Below are 15,878 nucleotides of genomic sequence, written 5' to 3' on the forward strand. Positions count from 1 at the left end.
AATCTGAACATCTGGAAGGCAGAAGAGAAGGGAGAAAAGGATTAATATAGTCTGAACACAAACTATGCATATTCAAACTATAGAATTGGCCTCGAACCATCAAATAGATAAATGAAATTTCCCAGATAGCTTTCCTCTTCCTAACCCTGCACTCTGTGAGCTGGGGTTTTATCCCTGGCTTAGCAGAGAACCCAGTGAGGCTCCTAGGCTCCCCAGGACTCCCAGCTGCATCTCAGCATCCAGAGTCAGCCTGGGGGGACTGTGGTATGGGCTGAGCATGCTTGGACTTGAACCATTCCTGCCTTTTGCTTTTGAAGAATGAATGACATATAGGGAGGGAAGGGTGGAAGAGTCAGGCCTGACTCAGCAGCTGGGGGATTCTAAGTCCTACCTCCCAGAGGTGTTCAGGTGGGAAATGACAAAAGCAGAAATTGGACACGAAGTTCCCATTAAGTGCCAGGCATCATACAGATGCTAGTGTAAGAACAGCACCAAATAAGAATGTTTATTGATGTTATAATGGAGTAGTGAAGGAACTTGCCTCTTCAGCTAGTGAGTCGTAGGACTAGGATTTTAAACTGGGTTTCCAGATTCCAAAACCAACTTTTCTCAACAGCACTAAAGCCACAGCCCAAAAGGGAGAGGCAAGAGGCAAGCCATCTTCAAGGTCATAGACAAGGCCAGGCACCAGGTATAGAGTAATAGGGAAAGCCAAGAGTTGAGAGCTGAGCAGAGGCAGGGTGGGGGAAAATGCAGCTTGGAGACAGTAGAGGGACCCAGCAATTGCCATGAGCATCCATGGTCTGTCTAAGATTCTGTCATATTGGTAGTCAGATTGGGCACGTTGGGGACTGGCTGAATGGGCCAGGCACATGAACTGGCATAGCAGAAGCTCCTGCATTCCCCAACAGCTGGTGAGCTTCTGTGAGCCTAGAGCCAGGGGAGGTGGAAGGGGAGTGCCCTGGAGGGAGTTCAGACTGCCCGGAAAGGGCTCGGAGCTGGAGGTGTGTGCAGAGCCCCGGAGCAGCACTCATGGGCTCTGGAGTCAGACTAGCTGCTCTAAATTCCTCCTCTATTATTTGCCTACTGGGTGACCGTGGGCAGCTACCTAATTGTCCCAAGTCAGTTTTTTTCATCTGCTGATTAAAGGACCCAATCAACTCATCCATCTAAGGTCTGGGCACAGCCCTAGAACGTAGGAGATGTACAGAAGGTGTTAGCTCTCGCTGTCATCCCAGCCCGTGGTCTGCAGTCACTAGCAGGGAAGGGACATTCTCCTTGAAGACAGCAGAGTATGGTAACTGACTCTGTATTACCTCTGGGTGAGGCTTCTGATGCTGTGGATTTTTCCCTGCCCCCTTCCCCCCATCCCCTGCCTTTGACTTATTTATATTTCTACACGGAAGAGTAACCTCTAGATGCCTGATTGTACTTAGCAACTGAGTGGTGCCTATAACTTAGGCAAGAGTGAGAGTCTCACTCCAGACATCTCCATACCTTGAATTTTAGAGTCAAACTGACTTGGTTCAAATCCCAGCCCTATCACTTTTTAGCAAATAAATTTGTGTTTCAGAGCCTCAGTATCATTTAACTGTGAAAGAGGAAAAATAAACCTATTCCACAGATAGGTTGTGAAAATAACATATGTCACCCTCCTATGCTGTCACCAGGTGGGTTACATAACTCCTCTTCTGAAGGGCACACACCTATCTCAGAGGGGATTCCATCACCCCCGAGACTCAGGCTTTTTCAGTGGCTGCAGACCCTCTCCTAGCCTGTGGCAGTGATTCTGCTGGCTCCATTTAGGTGGAGAAAACAGCCCATACGCTCTGCGAGTGGCTGTGCCCCCTGCCCCTGCTCTCCCATCCCACCTGCCCTTCACCCCCAAGTCCCAGCATCTGTTGCCCAGAGAGTCAGCTGCCGAGCTGTGCCTGAGTCTCTCCCTAGATTCATTTGATATGTTGCCACTCTGTTTTTGAAGAAAAGTCATATCAGTGCCTGGACCCCAGGGACGTTCATCCTCTCACTGCTGCCTGTCAGACATGTTCTGTCTCTCTTATTGTGCCCTGGAGGTCCTAGGTGATCTCCTTACAGAGGGCTTCTCACCAGACAGCTGCCACTGGGTCCCTGTGAAGGCAAGGACAGCAAAGCTCCAGGCTTCCTGGGGACCTAGGGAGTGCCCTGAGCACAGCTCCATGATTCTGCTGAAAAGGTGGTGGGCATGTCTAGCTTTTCTTGATAGGAGTAATTATTTTCCTTGCAACAACAGCTAGATGCTCCAGACCTTACCATGCAGAGAGCAGGGAGGACATTCTCATCTAGTTAGATCTCATTGTGTCCTAGGCACTGTGGGAGGATCTCAGTCATGTAAACGGCCTGCTAGCCATGCAAAGAAGGCCTGATTGTGTCCCCTCACAGATGAGAAAGCAGAAGTTAAATAACTTCCCCCAAGTTGTGCAGCTGGAAAAGGAGCAGAGTTAAGAATTCCAGCCAAGTCTGTTTAATGCAGGAAGCCATTGCATGTCACCCTTTAAGGACAGAGTAAATAATAACGGGTTAAGCAGCATTTGAGAGGGAGAAAGGAACTAGGCTTGCCATTCTGCTGTTTGTTGCATTGACCAAGCTGGGAGTAGTGACCATAGGAAGAGAAATATGAGTGACTCCTCCGACCACTCACCCTTTCTGTGTTATGAAAAACATGACCCCTAACTGGCCTTCCTACAGATGAAGGGGAATGACTGTGACGTGAAATATCTGTGAAGGTATTGAATGTGCCCACCTTAGAAACAATGTACCTTGGGGAAAGTTTTGGATCAGAATTTGCAAACTGGTATCTTGTAGGCTGAGTCTAACCTAGAGAGATGTTTTATTCTGAGGCAGGGTATTTTTGTTTAAGAGATGAGATCTTACTCTGTTTCCCAGGCTGGAGTGCAGTGGTGCAATCACAACTCATAGCAACCTTGAACTCCTGGACTCAAGTGATCCTCCTGCCTCAGCCTCCCAAGTAGCTGAGACTACAGGCACCTGCTACCATACCTGGCTAATGTTTTAAAAAAAATTTTTGTAGAGATGGTTTCTTCCCTATCTTACCCAGGTTGGTCTTGAACTGGGCTCAAACCATCCTCAGGCCTTGACTTCCCAAAGTGCTAGGATTACAGTTGTGAGCCACCACACCCAGCCCTGTGGTATTTTTTTAAAAAACTTCAAATTAATGGCTAACATTTAAGAAGTATAGCAGATTCACATAGAACTCCAGATTTCTTAATTATCTCAAAAACTCAGGAGCTGTAACAACCCTCGGCCTCCATCTGCATATGGCCACAGTGGGTTGGAGTCACACAGTAACTGCTCCCTTTGACAGGGAGGTAGGATGGCATTTTCCAGTTGCAGCAGCCTCTACAACTCCCTACAACTCCCGTGATGGGGTGCCAGGCTCCCTGCAGCGTCACCTGCCTCCTACCAGCTTTCTAATATTAGATGTAAGAGGGAAATGAGCTTTACCATCATGAATTCATTCTTTTCTTTTTCTTTTTTCTTTCTCTAGGTGTTCCTTTTCCAAAGAACTTCCTTCAGATTTGCAAAAAAATCTTGTGTCGCCTTTTCCGGGTCTTTGTCCATGTCTACATCCACCACTTCGACCGGGTCATTGTGATGGGTGCAGAAGCCCACGTCAACACCTGCTACAAACACTTCTATTACTTCGTCACAGAGATGAACCTCATAGACCGCAAGGAGCTAGAGCCCTTGGTAAGTGCTGTGCACAGTGACGGTGCCCCAGGCACCCCGGGAGCTCAGCCATTTGTCACAGCGCATTGCCCGGTCCCTGGGAAGTGCTCACAAATGGCTAGTATTAGAGGGACCATTGCAGATTTGTGCTGGGTTTAGTAGTTAGCCAAAGGCCAGGAGATGCCAGGATGTCCACAGCCTCCAAATTAAATGTCTTAGATTACTCTCCTAGTGGTGGCAGAATCTAGTGGGAAGTGATGGTTTGAGCCAGAGGGAGTAAACTTTATTTCTCAGTCCCCAAATCATTCATCTATTAACTTAATCCCTTAAATGGGCATCTTTGATCTCTCAAGTTGTCTCTTACACTGTTAATCAAAGATGATCAGAAACATTCCTTCAGTCAGTGTATAAGTATTTAGCACCTACTATATGCCAGTTTCTAGGCACACAAAGTCAAGGGAAACTGCCTTTGAGTAGCATTTGCTCTAGAGATAGAGACAGAAGTTAGTTCTAAGTAAGCAGAGTCTCATAGAGACTTTGCTTTTTGTGTTGAGTCTCCTGCGATACAGTTTTAATGGGATATATTAGAACCCAGAATATTTGATATAAAACTTAAAGTGAATGGGGACTACTTTTATACTCTTAATAAGCTATTTTTACAGTTGGACTTAATCTATGCTTTAGAAGTTAGGAACCCCTAAAAATCTCATTAACTTTTATAACATGTGCTACCATGGTATGGACACGCTCATCACAGCTCTTTCTAGCTGGCTCTATGGAGTGTGTGTGTGTTATATCCAGGATAATACACAGTAGTTGTTTTGTTAAATATGGCTGACAGAACAACTACGTTTCACTCAAGTTCATTGGAATAATGTCCAGAGTGCTGATGCCAGGCTTTCCATTTTGCTAACCCATATCCTTTTCTCTTTAGGTACACATTTTACAATATAGGTTTTATTATTGTTTAGGTATGGTGAAGCCTACAGATTAGGAGAGGAATGTCATTGAAAAGACAGTTGAGTCAGTCAGGAGACATTGGGCACAGGGAAACACAGGCAAGAATGCTTATTGTGGGTTTTGTAAGAAGGAACCAGGCCAGGCCAAGTAAGCAGACTTAGGGGGGGCTAATTTAAATAACCTCAGGGGACTCTGGTGGCATCAGGGCTGTCCCTCATTGTCTGACACCCAGCTCTGGGGTGGTTGGTGTGAGACCTCGATGGAGGAGGTGGGTGGGGGTGTGGGCAGGGGAGGTTTATAGTGGTTGGTTGGGTGCAAATTGTTTATCACCTCTAGGAATTTCTCCAGGGTCAGCAAGGCCCCTGTGATATTAAAGAATCTAAATATAAAAGGTAAAAGATGTTTAATACTATACCTGTATCTGGTAAATAAGATGTTACTGAATTTTATCTATCACTGTTAGAGTTTCTCAACTTGAAATCTATTCTTGTGCTGTGAGAATACATGGCAAAAGACATCTTTCTTTACATCACTCAATAGTTATAGAGCAAAGCATGACTTTTTGTTACAGTTGAGATATCTCATCAGTTAAAGAACAGCTAATTTGCTTTTTTTTTTTCCACAAGAGCTTTCTAGACTGCTCTGGGGGGCAGGAACTGAGTCTTCTCTGAACACAACTGGATAACTAGTATGGAAACAGGAAAAACTTGCCAATGGTTAAATTTCGCCTCTTCATCCTTTATGAAGGTTGTTGTGGGTAAACAAAACAGCCTCTATAATAAGATAAGGTTGTACAAACAGCTCAAAGGAGTTAAAAGACTGGAAATAGTTGATAAGTTAATTTCAGAAAATGTCAAGGACAGAGGAAAGGGGCTGTGTAAATGATGAGGGGAGAAACCACTGAGACCTTGCAGACTGTTCTGCTTCTGAGGGTTTTAATTTTGTTCTCCTCAGTGGACATGTTCAAGTGGCAGGAAAACACCTTCCCTGGGGGCCCAGCAGAAGGAAGAAGCTCTATGCACTTTTGGTTTCACTGAGCTAAAGGAGCAGAAATCATCAGATGGCTAGAGCTGAAAGTCACTTTCTCCTTTATGCACAGAAGCATAAAGACAACATTGTAGGACAAAGCTGGGTGTAAGTTAGCAAGCTGAGAAAGCCTTTCTTTGCGGTTAAAAACTCTTGTTATTTTGTATAACTGAAGAAATGCTCCAGGGATTCTAGCACCTGGCAGTGCCAGGAACTGACTTGACATCTGAGTCACAGGCCCTGAACAAACCAGTATTCTAAATAGGAGCCTCTTCGGGGTCCTAGGAAAAAAATTGATTAGAATAGCCAGGAATTATTAACAGTGGAAGTGAGAAAGAAAGGTATCCATTTTGTTCCCCCAGAAACTTATTTTGTTAGTTCTAATTATGGGGAAAATAATTTTAATGGTTTTAAATATTAATACATTGTTGTAATGCTTGATAGTCTGAAATTATGTGTTTGCTTTATACAAACTGAAACCTATAAAGAAACAGAAATAGATATTGAGAAATTTCTGATGACAATAATTATGTATCTATCAGGCTCTGGATACTTAGTACATCTTGTGTTCACAAACTGGATTATTTTTTGCATGTAGATTTGTTAATGCTGAAATCAGAGTTTTCATCTCAATAGTTGGTAAGGCTAGAATACCCAGTTGGTTTTTTTTTTTTTTTTTGCATTTTTTGACTGGGGCTGGGTTTGAACCCACCACTTCCGGCATATGGGGCCAGGGCCCTACCCCTCTGAGCCACAGCGGCTGCCCCTCAGCTTTTAATACTATTCCAATGCACTTATTAAAATCAGGCATACTCTCTCGGTGCCTGTGGCTCAAGCGGCTAAGGCGCCAGACACATACACCTAAGGTAGTGGGTTCGAATCCAGCCTGGCCTGCCAAACAACAATGACGGCTGCAACCAAAAAATAGCCAGGTGGGTGCTGTGGTCCCAGGTACTTGGGAGGTGGAGGCAGGAGACTCGCTTGAGCCCAGGAGTTGGAGGTTGCTGTGAGTTGTGATGCCACAGCACTCTACCCAGCGGGACAGCTTGAGGCTCTGTCTCAAAAAAAAAAAAAAAAATCAGGCATACTGTGTCTGATTTTCATAGCAAATAAAATACATTTTTATTTGCTTTGCTTGTATTGAGTACCCTATATGTGCAAAGTAAGTTGTCAAATATTCTATGTGCATCAGAAAGCTATGCTCTTGAGAAATTTACACTGCAGTCTGAAAAATGTAAAATAGTGAATGTCATTCAACTTTGGCTCTCAAGGGTGATAAAGATTTCAGGCATTTGGCTTTACATTCTCTTTGTACATTCTTTAGAATCTAATGCAGCTGGGGCCAGAGGGCAGCATTCGTACAGCCAGTTTCCCTTAGAAATCAGCATTCCCAGAGTTCTCACACTGCCCCTGGGACATTCCTACCGCCTCGCCTTGGAATTCCACAGTGTAGACTCCAGAGAGCCCACCTCACATTTCCTCTGCCACATTTCCACCACGCCAAGCCATGCTTCCTTGGCTGCTTTTGTCTATGTGGACTGAGTCTGCACCACACATGCTGTGTTGAGAATCCCGCCAGCACCCACCCCACAATGGTGGGAGATGCAGTGTCATAATAAGGCAAGGCTCACACTTTCTCGGTTGGAATCCTGGACACATCATTTACTAAGTCGCAACCTTGAGCAAGGTACATGGCTTTTCAAAGCATCATTTCCTCATTCATAGAACGGGCATAATAGAGCTGTAAAAATTAAATGGGTAGTCAAGTGGCAAGTATTTAAGAAATTTTAGCTGTTAAATGAGATAAAAGAATACCTAGCAGCTGGCCCATAGTTAGTGGAAGTGCCCTGATTCTCCCTTCCCCAGCTCCCATAACCTCTTTTCTGTCTTAGTGATTGATCCCTTCAGTAGCTAGTCACAGATATAGTTAATTGTGTTTGTATCAGTTGCTGCCACAAGACTGTCAACTTTTGAGAGCTGGGAGTATACAGGACATACGCCTGCATTTCCTAGGTGCCTAGTACATGATAAATGCGTAATATGTTTTTAAAGAGTATTTTATGGATGTTGCTCCTTAATTCAGTGAAGGATTACACCGTGATGGTTCTTTTCTTAGTACCACCCTCAACTCAGAACGTGCCTACAGACCTCTACTTGGGCATTTTCCTGTTGGAAATAATGCTTCAAACTGCTGGATCAACAACAGAGATTGAAAGCAAAATAAAGTGCAGAGCAGGGGGGGGATGCAGCCTAAGCTTGAAGCCTGACCGAGAAAAATGGAGCCCCAGTTCTCAGTCATTCTATTTTCCAGATTCCAGATAGCAGCCCTCCCCCACTGCCTTTGTGCTCTGGTGCCATGGTGCCATATGTAGAGTGACCAGCTCCCTGTTTAATGCTGTAAGTCTCATGTCCTAGGAAAATCCATGGTCCTGGGAGAACTGGAATGGTTGGTCATCCTGTCATGCCTCTGAGTTGGAATAAAATTTGGAATTTAGAAGCTGGGGAGAGGTTACCCTGGCCACCCAGTGAAGGCTAGTATTTCCATCCACACCCAGGGCTTGCCCCACGGCTCTCACTGGAACTTGCTGGTCAGCCTCTCTGGCCAGCAGCCTGGGAACCCAGAGAAACACATGCCATTTCATATGGTGTTCCCCAGGGAGGGAAGCTGGTGCGCTGACCCAGACCCAGACGTGACAGATCATCCATTTCTCATGTAAATGCAACAGCTGAAGATGACTTGAACTCAAGCAAGTTCCCAGTTAGGGGAAACCCAGCCCCAAAATGATGCTAGTCATTAGAAAATGGGCCAGGCCCTGATTGAATAAGTAGGCTGCCGTTGGCCCTTGGTTGCCTAGGAGTCAGCTGACAGAATTGAGCTAATCAGAATTATCATTAGCACACACAAATAGCCAGCTGTGTTGTGTTGGCCTTTCACTAAAAACAAAAGCAGACTCAGAGAGGGCTGTTAGCGGTGCAGTAGCTGTGAATGAACAGCTGATTAGGGCGGGGAGAGGAGAGAGATTGCTGGCCCTAACAAACCTGCTGACCCCCTGGTGACCTTGGTCCAGGGCCGCCTTCTGTTTCCAAGGCCCCATTTCCATATTTCTATGAGTGATGGAGATTGTACCATCACCTGCCTTGTAAAGGTGCAGCTGGGAAACCAAAGTACTGTCTGGCAGGACACTTGGCCCATAGGAGCAACTAAGCCCGTGTTTCAGCAGGAGCCCCACACCTGCATCAGAGGGGTCACCTGGGTGGTCTGCAACAAGTAAGTTTGCTTGACTGTGTCTGAGATGAAGGGACTCCAGAGTAATTCATGTTGCCCCCAAATGACATTGATGCTGCTGGTTCCCAGACCACATTATGAGGGGAAGGACCGTAGGTGGCAATTACCCTCAAATTTGAAAATGACTATTTTTAGCATTTCATCTTTTCTCCTCTAGGATTGAGAGTTAGCTCCATGGAGTAGGGGAGTAAAGCAAAGGAGAAAAATGTAAGAATCAGTGTTTGCCAAGAGTATGGCCTCAAAATGCTGCTTCCTGAGCAGGGCTCGGTGAAAACAGACTCCCTCCCTTGCTCAAGTGAGTGTATACAACACCACATCATCTCCACGCTGGCAGACTCACAACATACAACAGCAAGTAAAGGACGTGAAGGGGTCCAGTAAAGAAACTGGCTCAGTTTCCTGGAGCCCTGCCAGTTTTAGCTGCGTTTGGCCACTCTACTGGGCTTCCTGTTTGTTATCACTCATCAACATCTTGTAGAGATCGGTCCACGCAAGGCGCTCTCAGCAGCACTGCTCGGCTTTGTGATGGTCTCTAGGTTTGGAGTTTTGCCTCCTCCCCCCCACCTGCCCCAACCACACACCCACCACTGCTGCCTGGGGTGAGGAAGAGAAGAGGGAGATGGGGGAGAAGTGAAACTCCACATGGGAAGGCTGCACGCATGCACACACGCACCCCAGCCCGCTGACACGGGCTCCTCAGTCACCTCATGGGTGAGTTCCTGCCATGTGCAAAGCACACAAGCATTTTCCAGAAATACTCACGAGCTGCGTTTCTTGAGTTCTGGATCTTCCCTTACTCCCTCTTTACACCTGCTCCTTCATCCCTCACTTGTTACCATGACTTCAAGCAGGTGTGGAGGGCAGTTGCTCAACATCTGAACCCCATTCCTCTTCATCCCTCATCCCTGACATTTTCCCATACCCCCTAGCACGTCGGTGCCTCTTTGCCAATGATTGATGTTCACGTTAGGCTTCCGCACCAAAAATACCACTTTAAAAATTGGTGCTTTTTAGAGGAATTTGAGGACCCAACATTTGAAGACCAAAGATTTGGAAAGCCACAAGCCTATCCCGGCCCCAGCATATGCTGACCTCGTGTTCCCCTAAAAGGTGGCTAGGCCACACCTGTGCCTTCTTTGGAGCTGCTGTGTTGAGTCCAGAGCCAAGGTTGCCCTGCAGTGGCAAGATCAGGTTAGGACTGTGGAAAAAAAGAAGAGCCTCTTGCATGAGCCAGAGCTGCTCCCTAAAATAGCCAGCAATGAAGGGCCATTGTGGGGCTTTTGAAAGGACCTTTTCTTTTGAAACAGCATCTGTACAGAGGCCTCTGAACTGTTTCTTGTCAGGCAGGTTCTTTGAATTTCAGCCAAATGGCTCAGACATGGGCACAGCGATTTTAGAAGAAAGAGCCTCAGCCTTTGCGTCTGACAGTTTGGCCTTTACAATGATGCCTCCATTATTATGTTACCACATTAGCTGTGGCCTCTGTTTCCCCACCTGTGAATAAAACCATCTCTAGAGTTCCCCTAGTTTGACTTACTGGGATTATGATCTTTGACATGTGTATCACCAGCCTTGTCACTGTTCATCCAAGGCAACCCTCTCTGTTTGGAGATGTTCTCATGGATTAAAACCCACCATGGCTGCAGAGGGGGATGTACCTGGCTCAGAGAGTAAGTAGTTGGAGTTTACATTCACAGGACTTTATTAATTCAGAGAGAGAGAGAGAGAGAGAGAGAGTGTGTGTGTGTGTGTGTGCACGCACACACATGGCGGCCATTGGCGGTTATTCACGGTGACCCAAATGCCCAGAGATGCATGGGAGAGCCTGCCAGAGATCATTTTAGGAGCTTTGGCAGACATATTCTAAAGTGTCAATTTGAAAAATAGCAAAGAAGCATGTGATTATTTTCAATGAATTGCATTGTGCTGGGTAACTGGGAATGTAGCAGAAACAGCCACATGTCCCTGCCAGTCCTAATTTATTCATCCCTGTGGATGTCTAGAGAGTTTTGCTTCTGATTTATAGAATATTAGGTGTTTGATTTTTGTTTTTTTGGAAAAGTATGATCTGATTCATTTCAGGGCCTATAATATGATCAATTAGAATTAAAGATGATGCCCTTGGGAAAATTATCAGCATACAATATTACTAATAAAAGCAGGATTCAAAACAGTATTGCCCATACCTAGGAAAGGAAATACAGCAAAAACTATAAACAGTGGTTGTTTCTTGATTGAAATATGGATAATGCTTCTTTTTTTATATATACCTTTTGGTTAACTTTTCTATCACAGATATGTATCACTTTTATAATCAGAAAAATCAACCCTATGCTTTAAAAAGGGCCTTGAAGACTAATGCTTCAAAGGGCCAGAGGCCTGTGTGTCCAGGGCCAAGAACTCTGAATTTCTCTGTCCTATCTCGGGGCATGCCCTCTGCTCCCTACTGTATAGAGCTGCAGGTGACAGAGGCTCAAAGGAGCAAGCTAGTAGTTGCTGGTAGTCAATACAGTGGCCTTTGTCCCTGCAGCTGGGAGGTGTGTGGTCAGCTTGGACTGAACAAGTAAGCTTTCCCTGAACATGAGGAAGTCCCCCCTGGAATGGGGAACTAGGCAGCTTGGCAAGCCCTGAAGTGATATTATCTTTATAATATGTGTGTATTTTTAGTTTTGAAGCCCTTGTTATACATGGGGCAATCTCAGCGATTCTAAAGCAGATGACGAAGTCTGTGGATTATCCCAGGTAACCTGTCTACCTTTGCAGAGACCGGCATTTGTCAGGCTTTGTTCAGACATCTCCCTGAAGGGCTACATGGTTTTGATTGGGGGTTTTCCTGTTCAGACTCCTCTACTTAACTTGACCTGAAGAAATTCTTGGGTTTTTTTTTTTTTTCCAATTTTGCGTTTTATTTGATAAAGAAAGATTAATCCATACTATGGAATTGCCTCTACACTATTTATTAAATTTAGGCTTAAATGTATATACTGTATAATAACTATAAATGTTTTTTACCTGAAACTATAATGCAGAACTAGAATTAATTCCAGTCCCTTCTTACTAAGATACTATCATACACATAGCAAAACTCAAGACCAGAGTGACTAAGAATGATGTCTCTACCCTGATCTCAATCAGATTATCATTTTGTGATTTTTCTTCTCCTATCCACAGGGGTACACTCCCTCCTGGTTCACACCACCCCACGTCTCTGGCTGGTCCTTTATCTGGGGTTGATGCTCTAGTTTAACGAATTCTCAGTGTTTAGCCACTTGGTTTAAATTTTAAAGAAGAGAATCTTAAAATCTAAAAATGTATTTCCGTAACTCATTGTTTCCAATTTGCTGTTGTATCTAATTTTTAAATGTTGGTTTATCTTTGAGTTCTACAGACATACTCACTATGGCAGCATGAGAATGCCTAGAATTACATGCCACACTGCTGCCTTCACTCTTGACCTTTGCTGGGTGGGAATGCTTATAGACTGCCTCTGACTTGGGCTGGAAGGCAGTATCTTCTAGGCTATTCAGTAAACTTTTATTATCTGGTAATTATGTGCTGAAAATTGAAGGACATAGTCTTCAGGGAGTTACCTTCAAGGAATTAACTGGAAGTTGTCCTCCTTTCCTGTTATACTTTTAGCATCTCCCATAGTATTTTTTCCAGAATCTTAATTCTAAGGGATGTCAAAAGGTGTGGTCAAATAACTATGGGAGCCAATGAGTTAATAAAACTGTTCAGGTTTCTTAAATACACTGATGTGCATTCTAACTCTCGAAGCCAGGCATACAACGTGCAGCATTTATTTGATAAGAAAATATGTATATATTTTTGAGACAGGGTCTCAATCTATTGCCCTCAGTAGAGTGCTATGGTGTCATAGCTCACAGCAACCTCAAACTCTTGGGCTCAAGCAATCCTCTTGCCTCCTCAGGCTCCGAGTAGCTGGGACTACAGGCACCTGCCACAACGCCCAGATAGTTTTTCTAGTTTTAGTAGAGCTGGGGTCTCACTCTTGCTCAGGCTGGTCTTAAATTCCTGACCTCAAGCAATCCACCCTCTTCTGCCTCTCAGAGTGCTAGGATTACAGGTGTGAGCCACCTCGCCTGGCAGAGGATTTTGTGGGTCTAAGGCTCTACCCTTTGGGAAATACTGACTACACGGTCTTATATGATCTACCTTCTATATTTTAAGTTAGTCCTGTTGGCTCCTGAGTGTCTGTAAGCATTTTTTTGAAACCTAGTATATATTAGACCCTGTGCTAAGCACCAGAGTAACAGTCAAAAAAGAGGGCACCAGCCTCATATGCCAGAGGTGCCAGGTTCAAACCCCAGCCCTGGCTAAAACCTGCAAATAAATAAATAAATAAAGAGGGGTCTGTGAAATTAAAATTAAAAAAAAATACATCTCCATTCTTTAAGAAGTTCAGTTATAAAGACCTTTCAGTTCATTTTGTAGAGCTGCACCATCTAATACAGTCACTACTAACCTCCTGTGGCTATTTAAATTAATTAAAATTAAATGAAAATAAAAATTTGCTTTTTAATTTTACAAGCCACGTGTCAATTGCTCAAAAGGCACACGTATCTCGTGGCTTGTGCTGTGTACGACAGAGAGTGCTGGAACATTCTGTCAGACACCTCCACAGTTACTCCTAGGTTAACATCCTCTCCTACCACCAGCGGCTGCCCGATCTGTTCAAAATATGCTCCGTACTGCCTCCACGAGGCAGTACCAGTTAGTTCTTGAAGCCCTTAAGTCTTTGCTAAGCCATTTCTCTCCCACTTTACAGATGAAGAATAGATAAAACTCAAAACCATCTGCTCAACATCTCCCTAGATTGCAACATCAGAACCTCCATCCTAGGGAGCTGCTCAGTATTACAGAAAGTCTTGTGGGTCTCTCCGGTGCCAAATCATAATTACACCTTTTTTTTTTTACAGTGCTCTCCAGTGTTGGAAATTACTGCAGGATGTCAATCACAGCAGGGATTAATTCATCTCCCTAAGCGTTTATATGACAATGTAAATAGCCAGCATGGCTGGATGCCCGTAAATAAGCCTGCCAAATTTTGGCTGCTATGTGTGATCTAGACTAGTTCAAATTTCCCAGCCAGATAAGAGTAGATCATTTGGCTCCAAAAAATATCAGATGAGTATTAACTTGGGATTTGAATGAAGGAAGGTTTTACTTATTGAAATATAACACTATGTCTTCTGTCACCACCCACCTGTCAACAGTGAAAGCACAAAGGTAAGGTTACAGGCATTCCCTAAGCTAGAGTCTTGTGTGGTCACTTGTATGGTTTTAGGAGCTCTTCTTCCTCTGAAATAATTTTATGCATAAGGGTCAGATACACAAACCGTCAACAAAGCCAGTTAAGCTGTGATGTGGTCCTGGGGCATAGCACTAACCACTATTAGTTCTACCATGTTGGTGCTAATAGAGTGCTATTACATTGTGCGTCTGAGTGTAACTGGACCCACACATAAAAATAAATGCACGCAGGTAGATCTAGAAGAAGAAAAACACATGGAGACTATTCCACAGAGAATTTCCTGGAGTTCCTTGAACAGACCATGTCCTCTCACATCCAGGCCATTGTACACGCAAGTCCCTCAGTCCCCATTGTACATCCACGTCCTCCCAAATCCTGCTCATCCCGCAAGTTTGGGCTGAGTTGTCCCTTAGAGACAATTACCCTTCACTTTACATGTTAGGTCCCTGCTGGCTGCTCCCAGAACACCCACATCTCGGAGAGGGCAGCCGAGGTGAAAGCTGCCCTGTCTCTTATGGACTAGTGTCAGGAGCGATAAACCTTTCCTTCCTCCACTTTCTGTTTGTTAGATGAAAGAGAATTACTAATCCAGTCCACACTTAAGGGAAGGGTAATTAAGCTCTGTCTCTTTTAGGTATATTGTGTGTGTATGTACATTTTTTTATTTACTCATTTCAGTGAAACTATTCTTCAAACTTCCATCTCTTTTTATCCCCTTTATCTAGTGAGTAGACAATTTTGAGACTGGTGACGTGTGCATGCCTTTCTTTGACCCTGAAATTTCCCTATCTTCTCCCATTTTCTACATCCTGCAGCTCAAGTCTCCAACCTCCCCGAGGCATTCATTGCCCCAGAAACCCCCTGCTCCAGTGAGAACTGCCTTAGCTCAGTGTGGCTTCTTCCTCCTTCCTTCCTTGAAAGAAGCCGGTCTAGTCCACCGCCTCCACTTCCTCACATCCCTTCACGGAACCTGCCTTCCGTCACTCTGGAAACCTGCTCTTTCTGCTGAAGTACAGTCATGGGGCACTGAACAACAGGGGTACATTCTGAGAAATGTAATGTCGGGCTGTCGCCTCCTGTGTGAACTTCACAATTATTGCACGCACGCAAACCTAGATGGTACAGCCCACTACATGGGTAAGCTATATGGTGTAGCCTATGCTCTTAGGCTACGAACCTGCACTGCGCAGGGCTGTGCTGAATACTGTAGGCAATTATAGCATGGTAAGTATTTGTGTGTCCAGATAGAGAAAAGGCACAGTAAAAGTTCAGTATAAAAGATAAAAAATGGCACACTTGTACAGGGCACTTGCCGTCAGTGGCGTTTGCAGGACTAGAGGCTGCTCTGGGGGAGTCAATGAGTAGTGAGAGAAAGTGAAGGCCAAGAACATGACTGTTCGCCTTACTGTAGACCTTCTAAACACTGTATACTTAGGCTACACTACATTTATAAAGTTTAAAAATTTTTTAGCTTCCTGACTCTTTGTAATTTAACACTTAAACACAAATACACTGACAGCTGCACCAAATTTTTTTCTTTCTTTCCATACTTATTCTATATATTTTTCTATTTTAAAAAGTTTTATGTTTTTGTTTTTTTTTTTT

The 15,878-nt window shown here is 44.4% G+C and overlaps 1 protein-coding gene across 1 annotated transcript in view; it reads left to right on the top strand.

Moving 5' to 3' along the window:
* The window catches only part of MOB3B (MOB kinase activator 3B), a 185,013-nt gene that overhangs the window by 152,374 nt on the left and 16,761 nt on the right, over positions 1-15,878 (top strand). Inside the window, exon 3 of the mRNA XM_003783011.3 lies at positions 3,545-3,747. Coding sequence (XP_003783059.1) covers positions 3,545-3,747 — 203 coding nt within the window. The remainder of the gene's footprint in view (positions 1-3,544; positions 3,748-15,878) is intronic.

This window comes from Otolemur garnettii, unplaced genomic scaffold (genome assembly GCF_000181295.1).
Source record: "Otolemur garnettii isolate 467f Iridium unplaced genomic scaffold, OtoGar3 scaffold00006, whole genome shotgun sequence".
Classification (NCBI taxonomy): domain Eukaryota; kingdom Metazoa; phylum Chordata; class Mammalia; order Primates; family Galagidae; genus Otolemur; species Otolemur garnettii.